At 32.5% G+C, this 15,976-nt stretch overlaps 3 protein-coding genes across 3 annotated transcripts; 2 read left to right on the top strand and 1 right to left on the bottom strand.

The window, feature by feature from the left end:
• Nucleotides 1-1,142: 1,142 nt before the first annotated feature.
• On the bottom strand, nucleotides 1,143-9,618 carry LOC113056620 (NAD-dependent protein deacetylase sirtuin-1-like). The gene is made up of 9 exons (XM_026223393.1): nucleotides 9,348-9,618; nucleotides 7,968-8,093; nucleotides 6,737-6,975; nucleotides 6,499-6,651; nucleotides 5,142-5,289; nucleotides 4,963-5,042; nucleotides 4,326-4,512; nucleotides 2,734-3,138; nucleotides 1,143-1,950 (listed from the first exon to the last, which is right to left on the bottom strand). Exons 1-9 carry the CDS (start codon nucleotides 9,601-9,603, stop codon nucleotides 1,742-1,744), a joined length of 1,803 nt encoding a protein of 600 aa, XP_026079178.1. The 5' UTR covers nucleotides 9,604-9,618; the 3' UTR covers nucleotides 1,143-1,741.
• A 1,078-nt stretch (nucleotides 9,619-10,696) lies between these two features.
• dnajc12 (DnaJ (Hsp40) homolog, subfamily C, member 12) lies at nucleotides 10,697-13,265 on the top strand. Its single transcript, XM_026223394.1, has 5 exons — nucleotides 10,697-10,786; nucleotides 11,164-11,242; nucleotides 12,069-12,208; nucleotides 12,341-12,455; nucleotides 12,538-13,265. The coding sequence occupies exons 1-5, from the start codon at nucleotides 10,709-10,711 to the stop codon at nucleotides 12,618-12,620; spliced, it is 495 nt and encodes a 164-aa protein (XP_026079179.1). The 5' UTR covers nucleotides 10,697-10,708; the 3' UTR covers nucleotides 12,621-13,265.
• A 119-nt stretch (nucleotides 13,266-13,384) lies between these two features.
• cox5b2 (cytochrome c oxidase subunit 5B2) lies at nucleotides 13,385-15,590 on the top strand. The gene is made up of 4 exons (XM_026223395.1): nucleotides 13,385-13,569; nucleotides 14,983-15,053; nucleotides 15,140-15,239; nucleotides 15,365-15,590. Exons 1-4 carry the CDS (start codon nucleotides 13,473-13,475, stop codon nucleotides 15,475-15,477), a joined length of 381 nt encoding a protein of 126 aa, XP_026079180.1. The 5' UTR covers nucleotides 13,385-13,472; the 3' UTR covers nucleotides 15,478-15,590.
• The last annotated feature ends 386 nt before the right edge of the window (nucleotides 15,591-15,976 follow it).

Here is a 15,976-nt window from a genome sequence, read left to right as displayed (position 1 = left end):
CAACCAGTTCATTATATATTTTGGAAATTATGCCCCTTTCCTGGCAATCTCTCACCATCATTTCTTCGAGCTTTGATAGACTAGGAATAAACAGGGATTGATTTTGTTGAGTTCTAATAAAATCTCTCAGTTGCAAGTATCTAAAGAACTGACTGCGAGCTATGTCGTACTTGACAACAATTTCATCAAAAGACATCAGATGTGTATCATCAGGACTATAAAGATCTCCTATTTTTTGTAACCCCTGTTCCGCCCAAATTTTAAACCCCCCCTCACCTCTTCCTGGGGGGAAGTGATCATTTCCCCATATCGGACTGAATACTGAGAGCGAGTCAGATACTTGGAGATATTTCTTAACCTGTTGCCACACGCCAATCATATTTTTGGCCATAGGATTCTTTGTGTTATTTTTGAGTTTCTTAGACTTAGCTGAGTACAGGTAAATGGGCAAAGGCAACTTCAATGCACCACCTTCCATTTCTCTCCACAGTGGCACATTCTCCTCAGAGAAGTAGAACATCATTGTTCTCAGTTGCGCCGCCCAGTAGTACCAAAGTGGGTTTGGGCATTTAAGCCCTCCTCTATTCATGTATTTTATGTCTTAATGGATTTATGTATTTTTTAAACAACACACGTGCTAGATCTCACTTAACTTACCTACAACAATGCTAATATATAACACTATATTTACATATTAAAACAGGCGTTTTCTGACAAAACAAGTCTGCAAGTCAGTTATTTTTGCTAGTTGTTGCAGTCAAGATGCTATTTAAAGTCATCTATTTCATCCTTTAACATAAAACTATAATTGAAATTAGCTTTAATAACTTGTAACCTCATAATTCAAACATGCCTAAAATCTGCAGTAAATGTAGAATACAGTACTTTATGAAATAGTTTAGAAATGCTACTTAAATATCTCCAGCTGGCTATTCTTATTCTTTATCTACTATTCTTAATTAAAACTTGCATGCATCACGTACAGTGTTTAGCTCAAGGATGAGTGGTGAGAGTCAAAAATGCTGTATTTGGTGACAAAAGTATTAATTTACTCTTTTGCAGCATTGCCAATCAAACACAAAATCTGACATGAACATTATTATTTTTAAACATTAAAGAAATGAGACCAGAACTGCATCAAATGCATGAAGGAATCATGAAGTCATGTTGATATTATAACTTAACAGTGTTAGAAATATTTTAATGCTGGGTCACTGCATTTATAAAACCAACCAACATCAACAGGCACATTAACCAATAACTGATTCAGAACTTACTAAGTGCTTGAGGACAGGAACCAGACGAGTGTGAATGCATGTAAATAATGTCTTTCTATAGGAAAAACTAATGGAAAACATCAGACTTTACTGAGTATTAAAGACGTAAACAGTAGGCTGATCGTAGCTGCCAAATGTCTTGGTGCACATTGTGTAAAACATGAAAACGATACAGAAAAAGTGTTCTTTGGTTTGAAAAACATTCCCTTTTTTTTTTATCCCAAGCAAGTACATGGCATGTTCAGTTCTCCGGCAGAAACATTCACCCGAATGAAACACGTATTTAACATCTAAAAATGCAAAAATACAAAAAAGGCTGCTGGTGAAACAAAAGAAAGGATAACAAGCCGAACAAAAGAAAGAAGTCGCATGCATTAGAAGACATCGCAGACGTTTAGGAGCGAGGAGGTACAAAAATATATAAAACAGACTTGAGGACATTAAACGCAGCGAGTGCTGGTGAGTTACTGTGTGGATTGTGGCTGTGTTTCTGCAGTGCAGTGTGTTTGAAGGAGTGTGTGTTCACGCTCCTGTAGTGTCTCTGTGTCTTTGTCTGGGTTTTCTTCCTCGACGTCGCTGTCGCAGGAACTGGACGACTCGTCCTCTGAACTCGAGTAGACCTCGGCGCCGTGGAAGACGTAGCGGTTCGGTGCTTGGAATAAATACTGCGAGGCTGCACAACAGACAAACAACAAATGAGTGAGCGTGCAATGATGATAAACATCTGATAGATTTGGTTTTCAGTATCTTTTATACAACGAACGGGGACTCAAACCACCTAATGTGATTTTATCTCTAAAATACAATAGAAATAACATCCTAATCTAAATATAAATTATATAAAATTTATCATAAAGCTATCTTTATAAAAAAAAAAAAAAAAAAAAAAAATTATATATATATATATATATATATATATATATATATTACTTAATTTAATTAAAATGTTACAATATATTAAAATAATAAAAATTAAATAAACAATAAATAAATAAACCGGTTTACATATACAGTAAATACAAAAACATGCATGCATATATTTAAGAAAAATATGTTAAGTTTATAAGTTCAATATAATAATATATAATATAAAATATAAGAACATAAATGTATTCATAAATAATAAATATACACAGTAAACATACATATAATATGTAAAAAAAAAAATATTTTGTTTGCGATTAATCATTTCACAGCACTAATTATATATATATATATATATATATATATATATATATAAATAAATAACAAAGATATATTATATAATACAAATAGAAATGTAATAAATGAATATACTACATAAATTATTATTATTCTAATTATTCTATTTAATTTTGATTAAAGTTTAATGTGATAATTTGTGTGTAGTTTGCAATAAGATGCACTAATAAATCATTAATAATGACAGCAGGAACACCTCAAAAATGTGTTAGAAATAAAATAAAACAGACTTTACCTCCGAGTCGTCTGCTGATTGGACTCTGCCAGAGTCGTCTTCTCCAGCATCGTCTTCTCCGCACGTCAGCATGCGGAGGATCTGCTGTCTTCAGATAATGTTCTTTCGGCTCTGAGTTAGTTTCTGGTGAAGGCTCTGGACGAGGACTTGTTCTTCCGGCTGCTGTCTGCGCTTCCTTCTTCTGGAGAGACGGTGCCGTGTCCTCTGACGCTCCTGTGGACGGTTTCTCCGTGATCTGGCTGAGACGGGACGAGTCGTAGCACAGCTGCTCGAAGTCGCCCCCCAGACGATGGCAGAGTTCGTTCACGATGACGTCACAGTCTCCGAGCAGCTCCACGTCGAAGTTCAGGTGCGGCAGCGGCTCGCGGTTGATCAGGACTTGAGGGACATCATGAGGTACAGAGCCTTCAGAGAGACACACAAAACAAATATCATTTCACTTTGTGTCTCTGGAGCATGAAAGCAGTCGTGAGTCTCTGGGATGTATTTGTAGCAATAGCCAAAAATACACTGTATGGGTCAAAATTATACATTTTTATTTTATGCTAAAAATCATTAGGATATTAAGTAAAGATCATGTTCCATGAAGATATTTTGTAAATTTCCTATTGTAAATATATCAAAAATTATTTTTGATTAGTAATATGCATTGCATTCATTTGAACAACTTTAAAGATGATTTTCTTAATATTTAGATTTTTTTTGCACCCTCAGATTCCAGATTTATTAAATTAAATTAAATTTTATTTTATTAAATTAAAAAAAAAAAGCATTTAAATACATTTAAAATGAAATAAAAATACAATTACATTAAGAATATTATTTTAAAAATATTTAAAAATATTATAACAAATATATTTCATTAAAATTACATAATCTGGGCAAAGAGTTTTTGAAAACCTTTACACAAATAAATATCAGATTGCTTTGGTTTAAGCATCTTTTGCATTAATATTATTTTTTCTTAAAATAAAAAATAAAAATACTATAAATGAAATATATTTAAATTTTTATAAATTAAATTATATTTATTTTTTATTTGATGAAATTATATTTTAAATAAATAATAACAAAATATTAATTCAATATATTAATATTCAAAGTAAAGTGTTTAATAATACTAAAAAAGCATTATCGAAATTCCAACATGTATGCAATCTTAAAACAAAATGTGACAATTACTTTTAAAAAAGATTTAAGAATATTTTAGAAGAATATTTAAAATAAATACATTTCATAAAAAAGGAAAAAATGGTAAAGTATTACCTTGTTTATCTGCATGTGACAATTAATCAAGATGAGAGACAGTGAACATGGAAATGTGTTGTTAAATAGTTAAAATAATAACTAAAATAAGAAACTGCTTCAGATCAAAGGGGTTTATCTGAAAAAATGATACCATCTTTAGTACCCATTAAATTGCTGAGTAACCTTTAAAACCTGATGCATTACATCTGAATAAACTCAAAATAGAAATTCCTAACCGAAAGGTTCTGAGTTATCATGATATGATCAACTGCAACAGATTTATTTTCAAACCCGAAAGCAACCCAAATTACTGCAGACGCAGAATAAACAAGAGGAGAACGCACTGGGAATGAGAGCCACCGGCCGGACTTTCAGTGAGGAGCCGATGACGATCAGAAGATCCACCTCATCTTTGTCCTGCTTCATGGCTCGGTGGAAGAACTCCGGAAGGTTCTCGCCGAAGAAGACGATGTCTGGTTTCATGATGGCGTAGGGGACATCGGCCGGACACCTCGGACAGTGAGGAACCACCTGCAGCAGAACAACGAGCAGCAACACAACCACAAGCACATATTAAAGGAACAGTTCACCCAGTGATGACATGCTCAGGGCATCCGAGATTAGGATGAGTTTGGAGGAATGTAGCATTGCATCAGTGTCTCATCAATGAATGCTTTGCGGTGAATGGGTGCCGTCAGAATGAGAGTCCAAACAGCTGATAATAACTTTAAAACATTGCTTCCAGCTAAAATATTCCAGATGTTAGCTGATGCGCTGTGGATTATTATTGTGATGTTTTTATCAGCTGTCATTCTGACGGCACCCATTCACCGCAGAGCATCCATTGATGATACACTAATGCAATTTCTCCAAATCTGACAAACTCATCCTAAACTTAGATGATCTGAAGTTGGTCGCATTTTCAGCGAATCTTCATTTTTTGGGTGAACTGTTCCTTTAAATGTTCATACTGGAGCATACCTGGTTGAATATATCCTCTCTTACGGCTTCACAGTCAACCTTGTGTTTACAGACAAGACAGGAAGCAGTCGCAAAGGAGCCTAAAACAATGAGTAAAAGACAGAGGATAATAAAAGAGTCTAGATCCTGACAGTATGATGGATATCTATGTGTAACTGAGGAATTATGAGCAGATGTACCATGACACTGAATGATGTTCTGGATCCCAGACACCTGCTCCAGCGTGTCGATATTCTGAGTGTAGTTCCTTAATAACCTTCCCTTCTTATCCAGCATCGAGATGAACCTGTGACATGGAGACGGCTGGAACTGTCCCGGGTAGATTTCCTGCAGTACAAGCAAACGGAGAATATTGTTATTAATGCAATTTTTATACATCGATGAATGCGAATGCATACTACCGTTCAAAAGTCTGTGAACAGGACAATTTTAATGTTTCTATTATTCATCAAGGCTGCTTTTATTTGATCAAAAATACTGTAAAAATGTGAAATATTATTACAAATTAAAATAGCTTTTGTACTATGTGAATATCTGTTAAACAGAAATTTATTTCTGTGATGCTCCGCTGTATTTTCAGCATCATTCCTCCAGTCTTCAGTGTCACATGATCTTCAGAAATCATGATAATATTCAGATTTATTATTAGTTGTGCTGCTAAATATGTTTTTGGAAACTGTAATACTTTTTTCAGGAATCTTTGATTAATATAAAGTTAAAAAGAAGATCATTTATTTAGAATATAAATGTTTTCTAACAATATACACAGAAATGTAAACTTCAGCAAGGATGTGTTAAAGTTGATAAGAAGTGATAGCAAAGATTTACTGTATATTGTTAGATTTTGAATAAATGCTGTTCTTTTGAACTTTTTATTTATTAAAGAATTCTGAAATAAGTATCAGTTTCCAAAAACATATTTAGCAGCACAATGTTGATAATTCTACTAATAAATCAGGATATATAAGAATGATTTCTGAAGGATCATGTGACACTTCATATGATGGAAATTCAGCTTTGCATCACAGAAATAAATTATATTTTAAAGGATATTAAAACAGAAACCATTATTTTACATTGTAATAACATTAAGCAAGATTACTGTTTTATTTCTGTATTTTTGATCAAATAAATGCAGCTTTGATGAGCAGAAGAGACTTCTTAAAAAAAAAACGTTTTCAACATGATAGGTAAAAATTGATAGCCTTTGGATAAAAGCGTCTGCTAAATGCATACATTTAATTTTTAATTTAATTTAACATGTTTTGAGAAGTTAAATATTATATATATCAGGTATACAGTACATGAACATGAGAATAAAACTGTAAAGTCTTTTGCATGCAAGTTTCACTGAAGCCGAGAAAAGATAAGTATTGGAATTTAATAGATAAAGTGCAATAAAATAAACATTAAAAATTTTCCTTTCTCCTGTGGAAGCAAATTAGACCAAACTGACCAGTGCATTAAAAACTTATCATTAAAGTAATTGTTTTCCATCATTGGTTGAAAAGCAAATAAGGTGGCAATGTTTCGAACCTTGGCAAATTTGAAAAAAGGCCTCGGATCTCTTCTGAAGTAGTCTATGTCGAACATGGCCTGAGGATCAGGGAGGTCAGGAAAGTCGACAGCGAGTCGAGCGTATATGCCGTCTCGAGACCGGAAGTCAGGAATCCCGCAGGAAACAGACACCTGTGGAGGAACAAGAGGAGAATTCAACATCCTGGAAACATCCTGAGAGTCCGTGTGTGATTTAGAGTAGATCTCAGAGACGCACCCCGGCGCCCGTGAGCACCAGAATCTTCTTCCTCTCTTTCAGGAGCCGCACCACGTCCTTCAGCGTGTTGACGTCTTTGCGTTTCTTTCTTTTGGGCGGTTCTGAGATGTTGATGATGATCTGCCACAGCGTCATATCGTTCAGATCCGCCGGGAGAACCGTTTCGGGAAGCAGGTTTCTCAGAATGGCCCTCGGGTCGGTTCCTCTCATGATGTGCTGCTGAATGAACCGATACGAGCCTGAAAGACAACCAAGCTTTCATTCAACTCAGCACACAGTATATTGTGAATTGTGCACTACAGACATGACTCCAGTTTATCGAGTTTGATCCGTTTCATGGCAAACAAAGAGTATACATCTGAAGAACAATAGAGTAGCACTCAATACAAACCACAAAAGTTCAATTATAAAACAAAGTTTCAGAGATGCATACAGGTAAGGGGGAAAAAAGGTTTAATGTTTAGAAATTTGCTGATTTATAGTTACTTTCAAATATTTGTTATGACCTTACATGTCTAAAACTATCATTTTTCACATTAAAAAAACAAAAAAAACAAAAAACTATAATTTAAAAAAAAAAAAAAAAAACTATAATTTTTCACATTTTTCAAAAAAAAGAAAATAATGATTTTTCAAATTAAAAAAAATATATATATATAATTTTCCACATTTTCAAAAAAACTATAATTTTTCACATTTTTCAAATAAAAAAACTATAATTTTTCACATTTTTAAAAAAAACAAAAAACAAATTTTTCAAATTAAAAAAAAATATATATATAATTTTCCACATTTTCAAGAAAAAACTAATAATTTTTCACATTTAAAAAAAAAAAACTATAATTATTCCCCTTTAAAAAAAAAAAACTATAATTTTTCACATTTTTCAAAAAAGACAACAAATTTTTTTTTTCACATTTTTCAAAAAAAAAAAAAAAAAAATCGAGATTTAATACATTTGGTTAAAATCTCATGTTATGAATGATTAAGCGCTATGCAGGCTGTTTAAGACAATATTGGTTGATTAGACATGATGAAAAACGTTAGCCCTCTCTCATAGGCGACCTGTTTTGATCTCATAAAGGTTGAGTTGTCACCGAAAATTTTGCATCTATGAAGTTTTGTTTTTACAATTCTATAAAAGATTCTATGCATGTACTTTTGAAAGAAATTGTGGAAGTTTTTCTGGGTGCATCTTAAGGTTTGCACTACAGAAACTATGTTAACTGACTGATCTGTGGTTGAGGCGTCCAGTCACTGGAGCTGGCGTGAGACGAGCAATCATCATCATCATCATCAGCGCGAGGAAGATCAGGAGATGTGAAACCATTGGGGTGGACACCTGTGTCAATTCGGTCTGGGAGCAAACCAGACAAAACTCTGTTTATATAGAGGAATAATAGCAGCATAATACAACAGGCCTCGGTCCAATGGTTACTATATAACCCAAGACTTAGTGCTTATATTAATAGTATTCTTCAAATGTAATCCTATAAATCACTTATTTTACATTTATTTTCATTTGAATAAATAATCAAGGTAATATAAACATGAAAGTATTGCAGGAGTTACAGCTTCATTCATCAGCATGAAGAACAAGAATGCATTATTATAGTGACTAAATACATTTTAACAAAGTATTTATATAAGGTATATAAATAATAACCAGAGAGGTAAAATTATTTAAATAGATAAATAAAATATATATAATATTTTATTTATTTTAATTTATTAAAAAATATTTTGTAAATAAATAAAAACTATAAAAAATAGAATTTAATTAATAATTAAATTACATAATATAAATCAAAATAATATTAAATTATAATAATAAAACACTTAAGTATATAAATAAAAACACTTAAGAGATAACAACAACAGTGCTACTTAATAATACAAGATTAAAAATAATATTTACTTAATAAATATTTAAACTATATAAAATACACAAATCAATAACATCTAAATAATGATAACACAATATTTAATAATTAAATTGCATAATTAAATATAATAATAAACCATTAAATGTAGAACATAAAAACATGTAAAATAACATACAATAAAAAAAGAATTTAATTAAGAATTAAATTACATAATATAAATCAAAATAATATTAAATAATAATAATAAAACACTTAAGTATATAAATATAAAACACTTAAGAGATAACAACAACAGCACTACTTAATAATACAAGATTAAAAATAATATTTAAATATTTAAACTATATAAATATATAAATGAGTAAAATCTTAAGATCTAAATAATGATAACACAATATTTAATGATTAAATATAATAACAAACACTTGAATGTAGAACATAAAACAATAACATTCAATAATTATTGAACCTCCACAGATAATACTAATAACTGAATAATTAAATAATAACACAAGTAAATACATTTTATAAATTATTATTATTATAATAAAACCATTTAAAAATAGCTATTATATTAAATAAGTTAATTATACAAACGTAAAAACAGGTAAAACCAAGTAACGTTAATATGTATTAAACCTGACTGTTAGCCCACCATGAGAGAAATCGATTTTAAAAACTCCCAAAATAAACAGTAAATCATAACAATAAATCAGATGATGTACCGGGGAGCTCTGGCTTTGGTTCTGGTTCGGTTCGGTGGTTGTTGTTGTTCAGTGACTCGTCCATCAGCGCCGGTTCCGCCTTCACCGGTTCGGTTTCGCCGACTGCGCCGTGCTCCGGTTCACCGAGCCTCGGTCTCTTCAGAAGCGGCTCGGCGGCGGCGGCCCGTTTATTTTCGCCGTCCGCCATCTTCGCCAGACAGTGAGCGAACGGAGGAGGAGGAGAGCGGAAGAACTTCCGGTAACGCTGTGACGTCATCGTCACGAGGAGACGGACCGAAAGGAAAACATTGTTTCTCAACAGTTGTTTATTTTGTTGGGAAAATTCCATATACATAAGAAAAAGTGGGCTCAATGTTAACCAAATGCACATTTGTACATTTTATAAATGACTTTAAATTATATGTAAATCTCTTGAAACAAACAGAAAACAAAAAAACATGGAAAACATGTAATGCTCGGAAATCATTGATTGAAATGTATGTAATAATTTTAATCTCTTTCTCTCTCTCGCTCTCTTTTCTCTGGCAGGTAAAGTTAATTTTATCATGTAATACCTCATGTTCTTGTGGCATTAAATTAATAAAGCATAAAAAAAGAAAAACATTGTTCCTTAAATACAAAACATTTCGGAATGCACTTTCCCAGCAAATATTGTCCCACCAATAAATTCGAAAGTTATTAATAACACAAAATAAAAATAAAACTTTTTTTACCGGTACAGATATTTTTTATTTTATGGAGAAAATAAATTGATGATTAATTTGTGTAATTTTATATGAAAAATACTATAAACACAAAAAGAAATGAGCAAACAATAAACTGAACATCGTGCTGTATTAATTAACTGAATTAATTAAATATACTGAAATTTTGAAAGGTTCTGAAATTCTGAAATACTTGAAAGCGTTACTTTTGTTAATTTATTTTAAATGTTCTACATTTAAACAAACATAATGATGTGTTGTAAAAAAATAATAATAATAATAATTACATTTTAAGTAACCTACTTTATTATGTTTACATACAATACCATGAGATTCTGTAAAAATTACACGACAATTTTTGAATTTACGTAGTCTACTATTAAAACGAAACGTGAAAATGTCAGGGTAATACTATTTGGTTGAATTCAATCGTTATCTGTGTGAAAATCATTTAGTTTTTACTATCTCGCAGATTTAAATCACAAGTGTGGTATTTTAGTATGAGTCAGAGCTCTGCGTCATGCAGGCCATTTAAAAGCGCTTCTACCGTAAAGCGCCAAATACTAACGCGCATGCGCGCTCTGTTGAATAGTTCTGACTGACAGAAGCACTCGTTCACGGGAGTTTACGGTAGTTTTGCGGTTAGCTGTAGAAGGCATGGAGGCGATACTGAACTGCACAAAAGAAGATTTGGAAGATTATTACGGGCTTCTCGGCTGCGATGAACTCTCAACGGTGAACAAAACTTACTACAAACCATAACAGTCTTGTAGAGCTTGCGTTTTATTATTTTTATGCTAGTTTATCACAGCATCTTCAACAGCATAGTTTAATTAAAATGATCGCAAATGTCAGTGTGCAATGCATCTTTTTTAAACAATGTAAAAATAGATAGACTAATTGCATTAACGTGTATCTGACGTGTTTTTTTTTAACACATCTAATAATTATAATAGCAGATCAGCCTGTTGCGTCTATGTCAGAGAACATGCTGGTGATAATAATAATAATAATAATCATGGATTAAATAACAGGAAATGCACGTCCTGAAGCTTCTGCATTACAATCAATACATGCTAATCTTGACATAAATGTATATGCATGCTCCATAGACTGAACAGATTTTGAGTGAGTTTAAAGTGAGAGCTCTGGCCTGCCATCCTGACAAACACCCCGAGAACCCCACAGCAGGTAGAGGTCATAATTCATATTTTTGTGCAAAGATGTAATCTATTTATTTTGGTTTTGCATTAAGAGAGAAACGGAGAAATGTTGCACCTATACCTTTGAAATGCAACATTTTTTCTGAATGATTACCATGTTAATGTGTGCCTTTTAATTAGTTGCAATAAATTTTTTCCAAAAAGATGTACAGTTACGGATTGATTTAGGTTTTCCGTTATAGACAATGGCCGATATAATGCCAAATCTTAAAACAGTTGTTGACCCTTTAAATCTGTTCAATAAATCATGAGAATTGACGAAATCAAGTCATGAATTAAATACAAATAAAATAATGTAATTAATTTTACAGGAAAAAGTAATTTAAATACTTTAAAAGTATATTTGAATATAATTTATCAAATATTTTAGTATCTCATTTATTAAATATTTTTAGTAATTCCTATAAAATCAGGAAAGATATAAATAAAATAAAAATGATTTTTATTTACAATACAAGTATAATTTACAATTACTTAAAAATACTTTTAAATATAATTTACCACAAATAAATAATAAAATGTATTTTTAATGGATTGTGTTGGTACAATACTTTAAAATACTTTTTGGAGTTTTTTAAAAAAACCTATTTAAATGATGATAATTTAAGTTTATATTAAATAATTGTACATGTATTAATTTAAATATTTGTATTAAATTTTATCTATTTTTTTTATTTATTATTTTTGGTTTGCACTAACCTAAACTAACATGATGTTTCTTCAGTTTCTTCAGCGGCTGTGTCTTTTGTGAGCATCTGGATCTGTTTCTAAAACTTATGTGATCTTTTTCGTAGTGGAGGAGTTCCAGAAGTTACAGGAGGCTAAAGAGGTTCTCACGGATGAGAAGAAAAGAAAGAATTATGATCTCTGGCTCAGAAGTCGAATTGCAATCCCGTTCAGCGAGTGGCAAGCGCTCAGTGACTCTGTTAAAACAGTGAGTGTCAGTCAGGACGCTGATGACCAACAAATGCATTGAAAATAACACTGCATTCTGTCATGCAACAAGCTGTATATTTGTTACAATTGATAATAACTCATTAGTGTGTTTCCTAAAATGAAATTTCAGTCAATGCATTGGGCCGTGAGGAGCAAGAAAGAGGCGATGCTTGAGGCTGCAAAAGATCCAGATCCAGTGAGCGTGCACAAAGTGAATCTGTCGGAGGAGAAACCCTCTGAATCCTGTAAGAGATTTCTTTTTTTTTCAGGTCTTTTTACAGTTCTTCAGTTCTTAGGTTATTTTACCGTAATGTCTCTGTTTCACAGATGATTATTGGCATCACAGGTTCCGCTGGGCTGGAGAAGCTCCCTCAGGCCTTTTACAGAAGTTCAGGAACTATGAAATATAAATGCATATTTTATCTCATTCGATGCTTAGCTTTTGTGTGCAAGTGCATGCACTCCATATATAGAGGAAAGAATCAAAATGTCATTATTATGCATAACGTTGTTTTGTAGAAAGGTGAGATATACTGACATAGCAGTGATGCTTTCTTTGCCTTAAATGTCCATATCTTCTTGAAGTATGAGTAAAACATGTTTTCAAGCCTGTATATTTGCGCAATAAATGATTATGGAGTTTATTTTAATGAATATAATACGTGATAATGTATTTATTTTCATGCATATGGCACAACTTAAATAATAACATTAATTAAATTAATAAAAAATAGCATTTAGTTAATATACATAAAAGTCAGGAGTGTTTTAAAAATAGCACTTTTGTAGTCATACAATTGTATTTATGTTCAAAAAAAGAAATAGAGAAGTGTTTACCATATGTGTGTGTGTGTGTGTGTGTGTGGATTTACAGTACATAACAAGTGTTACAGCTGTGTCTGTGTGTTGTGCTTAATTGTAAGCCCCTGTTGCATAAATAAAACAACTTTACTGTGGAATAGAAGCCTACGTTTATTTACAGCATGAAAAAATATTATTAAAATTTATTATTATTATTTTTTTAAACTTATTACAGAACTAAATGCATTCGGAACAGATTTCACTTTTCTTTTTCTGTCCTCTCCAGTTACACACCTGTCCGCTGTTCCTCAACTGTGCGTTCATTCATTGGTCAAAGTCCAGCGGAGCCTCTCTGTGATTGGTCAGTCCCGCGTGTCAATCATTGTAGTGACTTTCACTGACACCAGTTCACACACAGCTGTGCGCGCAGACAGACAGAAGACCCAAAGTTTAAAGTCAACATGGCAAGCAGAATCCTTCTGAGAGCCTGTCGCCTGACTCTGATGGGAAGACAAAATATTTTAATGAAAACCCCTCAGCGTGCGATGGCCGGTAAAGGTGAGAGACCTTCAGCAATTTCTATTGAGAAATTAAGCAGGACTGATATTATTCATGCACGTACAAAAATAAAGCAATATGCTGTCCTATTCGATGTTTTTTTAAAGAGTGACATATTTATTCTCTTATACAGTCACATGCTACCACCAAACCGAAAGACACCGACCAGACATATGAAACTGATATCTGAAAAACATTAAATTACATTTGAAACTAGGGTTAAATATGCTTGACATGACTTAAATCGATAACGTGGTGGCTCGTGTTATATAAAAGGAGTGCTTTTAATCAAGGTCATTTGTTCTTTATGCTGTGGAGGCCGAGCTCTGGCCTTTTTCTTGGCACTAAACTCATGTTCGTGTGCCAGTTGCTGAGGATCATGGAGGGCGCCGCTTTATTTACCCGCTGTTTGGCGACACCTAGCGGACAGATCGTGTCATCGCAATCACAAGACCAAGCGTGAGCGCGAACTGAACCATTCGCTGCGACTTGCTGGTGACACTTTTTAAATTAGTAACCTTAGCATTGTTCCCTGTATAACTAATGTATAATTAGTGAATGTACATGCAAGTATAAGTAACGAAAAGTGATTTTGTATTCATACACACTAAGGTGGTTACAATTAACCAAGATTAGACTTAAAAAAAAAAAAAAAAAAAAAAAAAAAAAAAAATCATTATTTGAAATAAAATACAAACTTTTACAGCAAAAAAGAGATAAAAATAGATATACAAAAAAAGGTATATATTCATTTTTATTGAGGTTAACTTGTACAGTACTAAAATAAGAATTAGAAAATACATAATGTAAAAAAAAAAAGGAAAAGATGAAAATGAAAACAATCAAAATATTAATAAAATTGAATGTTTATATTGCAGAATTAAGTTATTTTTGTTCCCACTGCAGAATAAATATAAAACAATAACACTGATATTTAACACATATATATATATATATATATATAGGAATACTTTTTACAAGACAAAGAATTCAATTGCTTCTTGCTACTTATTCATAAATTATTACGAAATCTACTTGCCTTTTTCTGAGTTAAAATCTTTCAGCTTATGAATGTGCATGGTCTGTTAAGCATTGCATTTATGTTATTAGTAAACCTTTTTTATTTATTGTAAAATATTACATTTTTAATTTTTTTTATAACACTTTAAACTTTATTAAAATAGAATATAAATGCATATGCATTTGTACCATAAACTTTATCAGCTGTTTTTTTTTTCTTAGAAGTGCCTTCTTTGATTCCTTGAGGATAAATTAAACAATTACATTTGATATTGTATTGACTATTAATGGCAGATATTTTCCCCTATCTGTTTGTCCTCCAGGGTTTTAGTTGCATCCGTCCTCTTTTATTCAAGCGTATCAATCTTCCATCGATTGTTTTCTGTTTTTCAGGAATCCCGACAGATGAAGAGCAGGCAGCGGGGCTGGAGAGACGCATCCTGCAGGCCATGAAGAAAGGCCAGGTAAAACACACAGTGACCTTCTGTTTGACTGTCGACTTTGGTGAGTGGATAGTTTTCATTCTGACCCACCATCATCTGTTAAACAGGATCCATACAGCATTCTCAAGCCAAAGGAATACACTGGGACCAGAGACGACCCTCATATCGTCCCCAGCATCAATAACAAACGACTGGTCGGCTGCCTCTGTAAGTCACACACACACACACTTACACTTGTTCTTAGTCAGACTGACTAGCGACAGTTGATTCATAAATAGAATAAGTTAGTCTTTCTAAATGAAAGATGTGTTTCTCTGTGTTGTGTTGTGAAGGTGAGGAGGACAACACTGCGGTCGTTTGGTTCTGGCTTCACGAGGGAAACCCTCAGCGCTGTCCGTCCTGCGGCTCACACTACAAACTGGTCCATCACGAGCTGCCACACTGAGCTGGACCACACACACACACACACACACACACAAAGCTAAACCTGCAGAAACCGCTGCGTGCCTCTGCCAAACATGTACAGGAGTCAAGAATAAAATTATTTAATACAGTCAATGCATCACAGTTTTTTTTGTTCCATTGTAATGTGAATCTTTATTTTTAATAGAGGCAATTGCAACTTTTTTTCTCAAAATGCTCATTATTATTGCAATATAAAAACTCAAATCAGATTTAACATTTTTATATTGTGCATTTAAAGCTTGCAATTGTTTTTTTGTTTTGTAAAAAAAAGTAAAAAGATCATTGCTATATATATATATATATATATATATATATTGCATCTCACACTTGGGCTTTTTTAATTGTGTTTTAAATTTAAAAGCCGTGTTTTGTATTATTAGAATTTTTGATCTTATTTTTTTGTTAAAATTGCGAGTAGGGATGCACGATATATCGGCCACCATATCGGTATCGGCTGATAAATGCAAATTTTTTTCCGT

This window comes from Carassius auratus, chromosome 38 (genome assembly GCF_003368295.1).
Source record: "Carassius auratus strain Wakin chromosome 38, ASM336829v1, whole genome shotgun sequence".
NCBI classification, from domain to species: domain Eukaryota; kingdom Metazoa; phylum Chordata; class Actinopteri; order Cypriniformes; family Cyprinidae; genus Carassius; species Carassius auratus.
The sequence above is the reverse complement of the archived record's forward strand: the minus strand, read 5'-3'. Positions and strand labels throughout refer to the sequence as shown.

What these genes read in the sequence shown, in the direction of transcription:
- LOC113056620 (XM_026223393.1), bottom strand. Translation starts at nt 9,603, where the DNA reads ATGACGTCACAGCGTTACCGGAAGTTCTTCCGCTCTCCTCCTCCTCCG. An exon ending in GAACATCATTCAGTGTCATG is followed by an intron (nt 5,043 to 5,141) that starts GTACATCTGCTC and finishes TCATTGTTTTAG; the next exon opens with GCTCCTTTGCGACTGCTTCC. An exon ending in GCCGGTGGCTCTCATTCCCA is followed by an intron (nt 3,139 to 4,325) that starts GTGCGTTCTCCT and finishes GTCTCTCTGAAG; the next exon opens with GCTCTGTACCTCATGATGTC.
- dnajc12 (XM_026223394.1), top strand. Translation starts at nt 10,709, where the DNA reads ATGGAGGCGATACTGAACTGCACAAAAGAAGATTTGGAAGATTATTAC. An exon ending in CCCCGAGAACCCCACAGCAG is followed by an intron (nt 11,243 to 12,068) that starts GTAGAGGTCATA and finishes TCTTTTTCGTAG; the next exon opens with TGGAGGAGTTCCAGAAGTTA. An exon ending in GGAGAAACCCTCTGAATCCT is followed by an intron (nt 12,456 to 12,537) that starts GTAAGAGATTTC and finishes TCTGTTTCACAG; the next exon opens with ATGATTATTGGCATCACAGG.
- cox5b2 (XM_026223395.1), top strand. Translation starts at nt 13,473, where the DNA reads ATGGCAAGCAGAATCCTTCTGAGAGCCTGTCGCCTGACTCTGATGGGA. An exon ending in GCGTGCGATGGCCGGTAAAG is followed by an intron (nt 13,570 to 14,982) that starts GTGAGAGACCTT and finishes TCTGTTTTTCAG; the next exon opens with GAATCCCGACAGATGAAGAG. An exon ending in ACGACTGGTCGGCTGCCTCT is followed by an intron (nt 15,240 to 15,364) that starts GTAAGTCACACA and finishes TGTGTTGTGAAG; the next exon opens with GTGAGGAGGACAACACTGCG.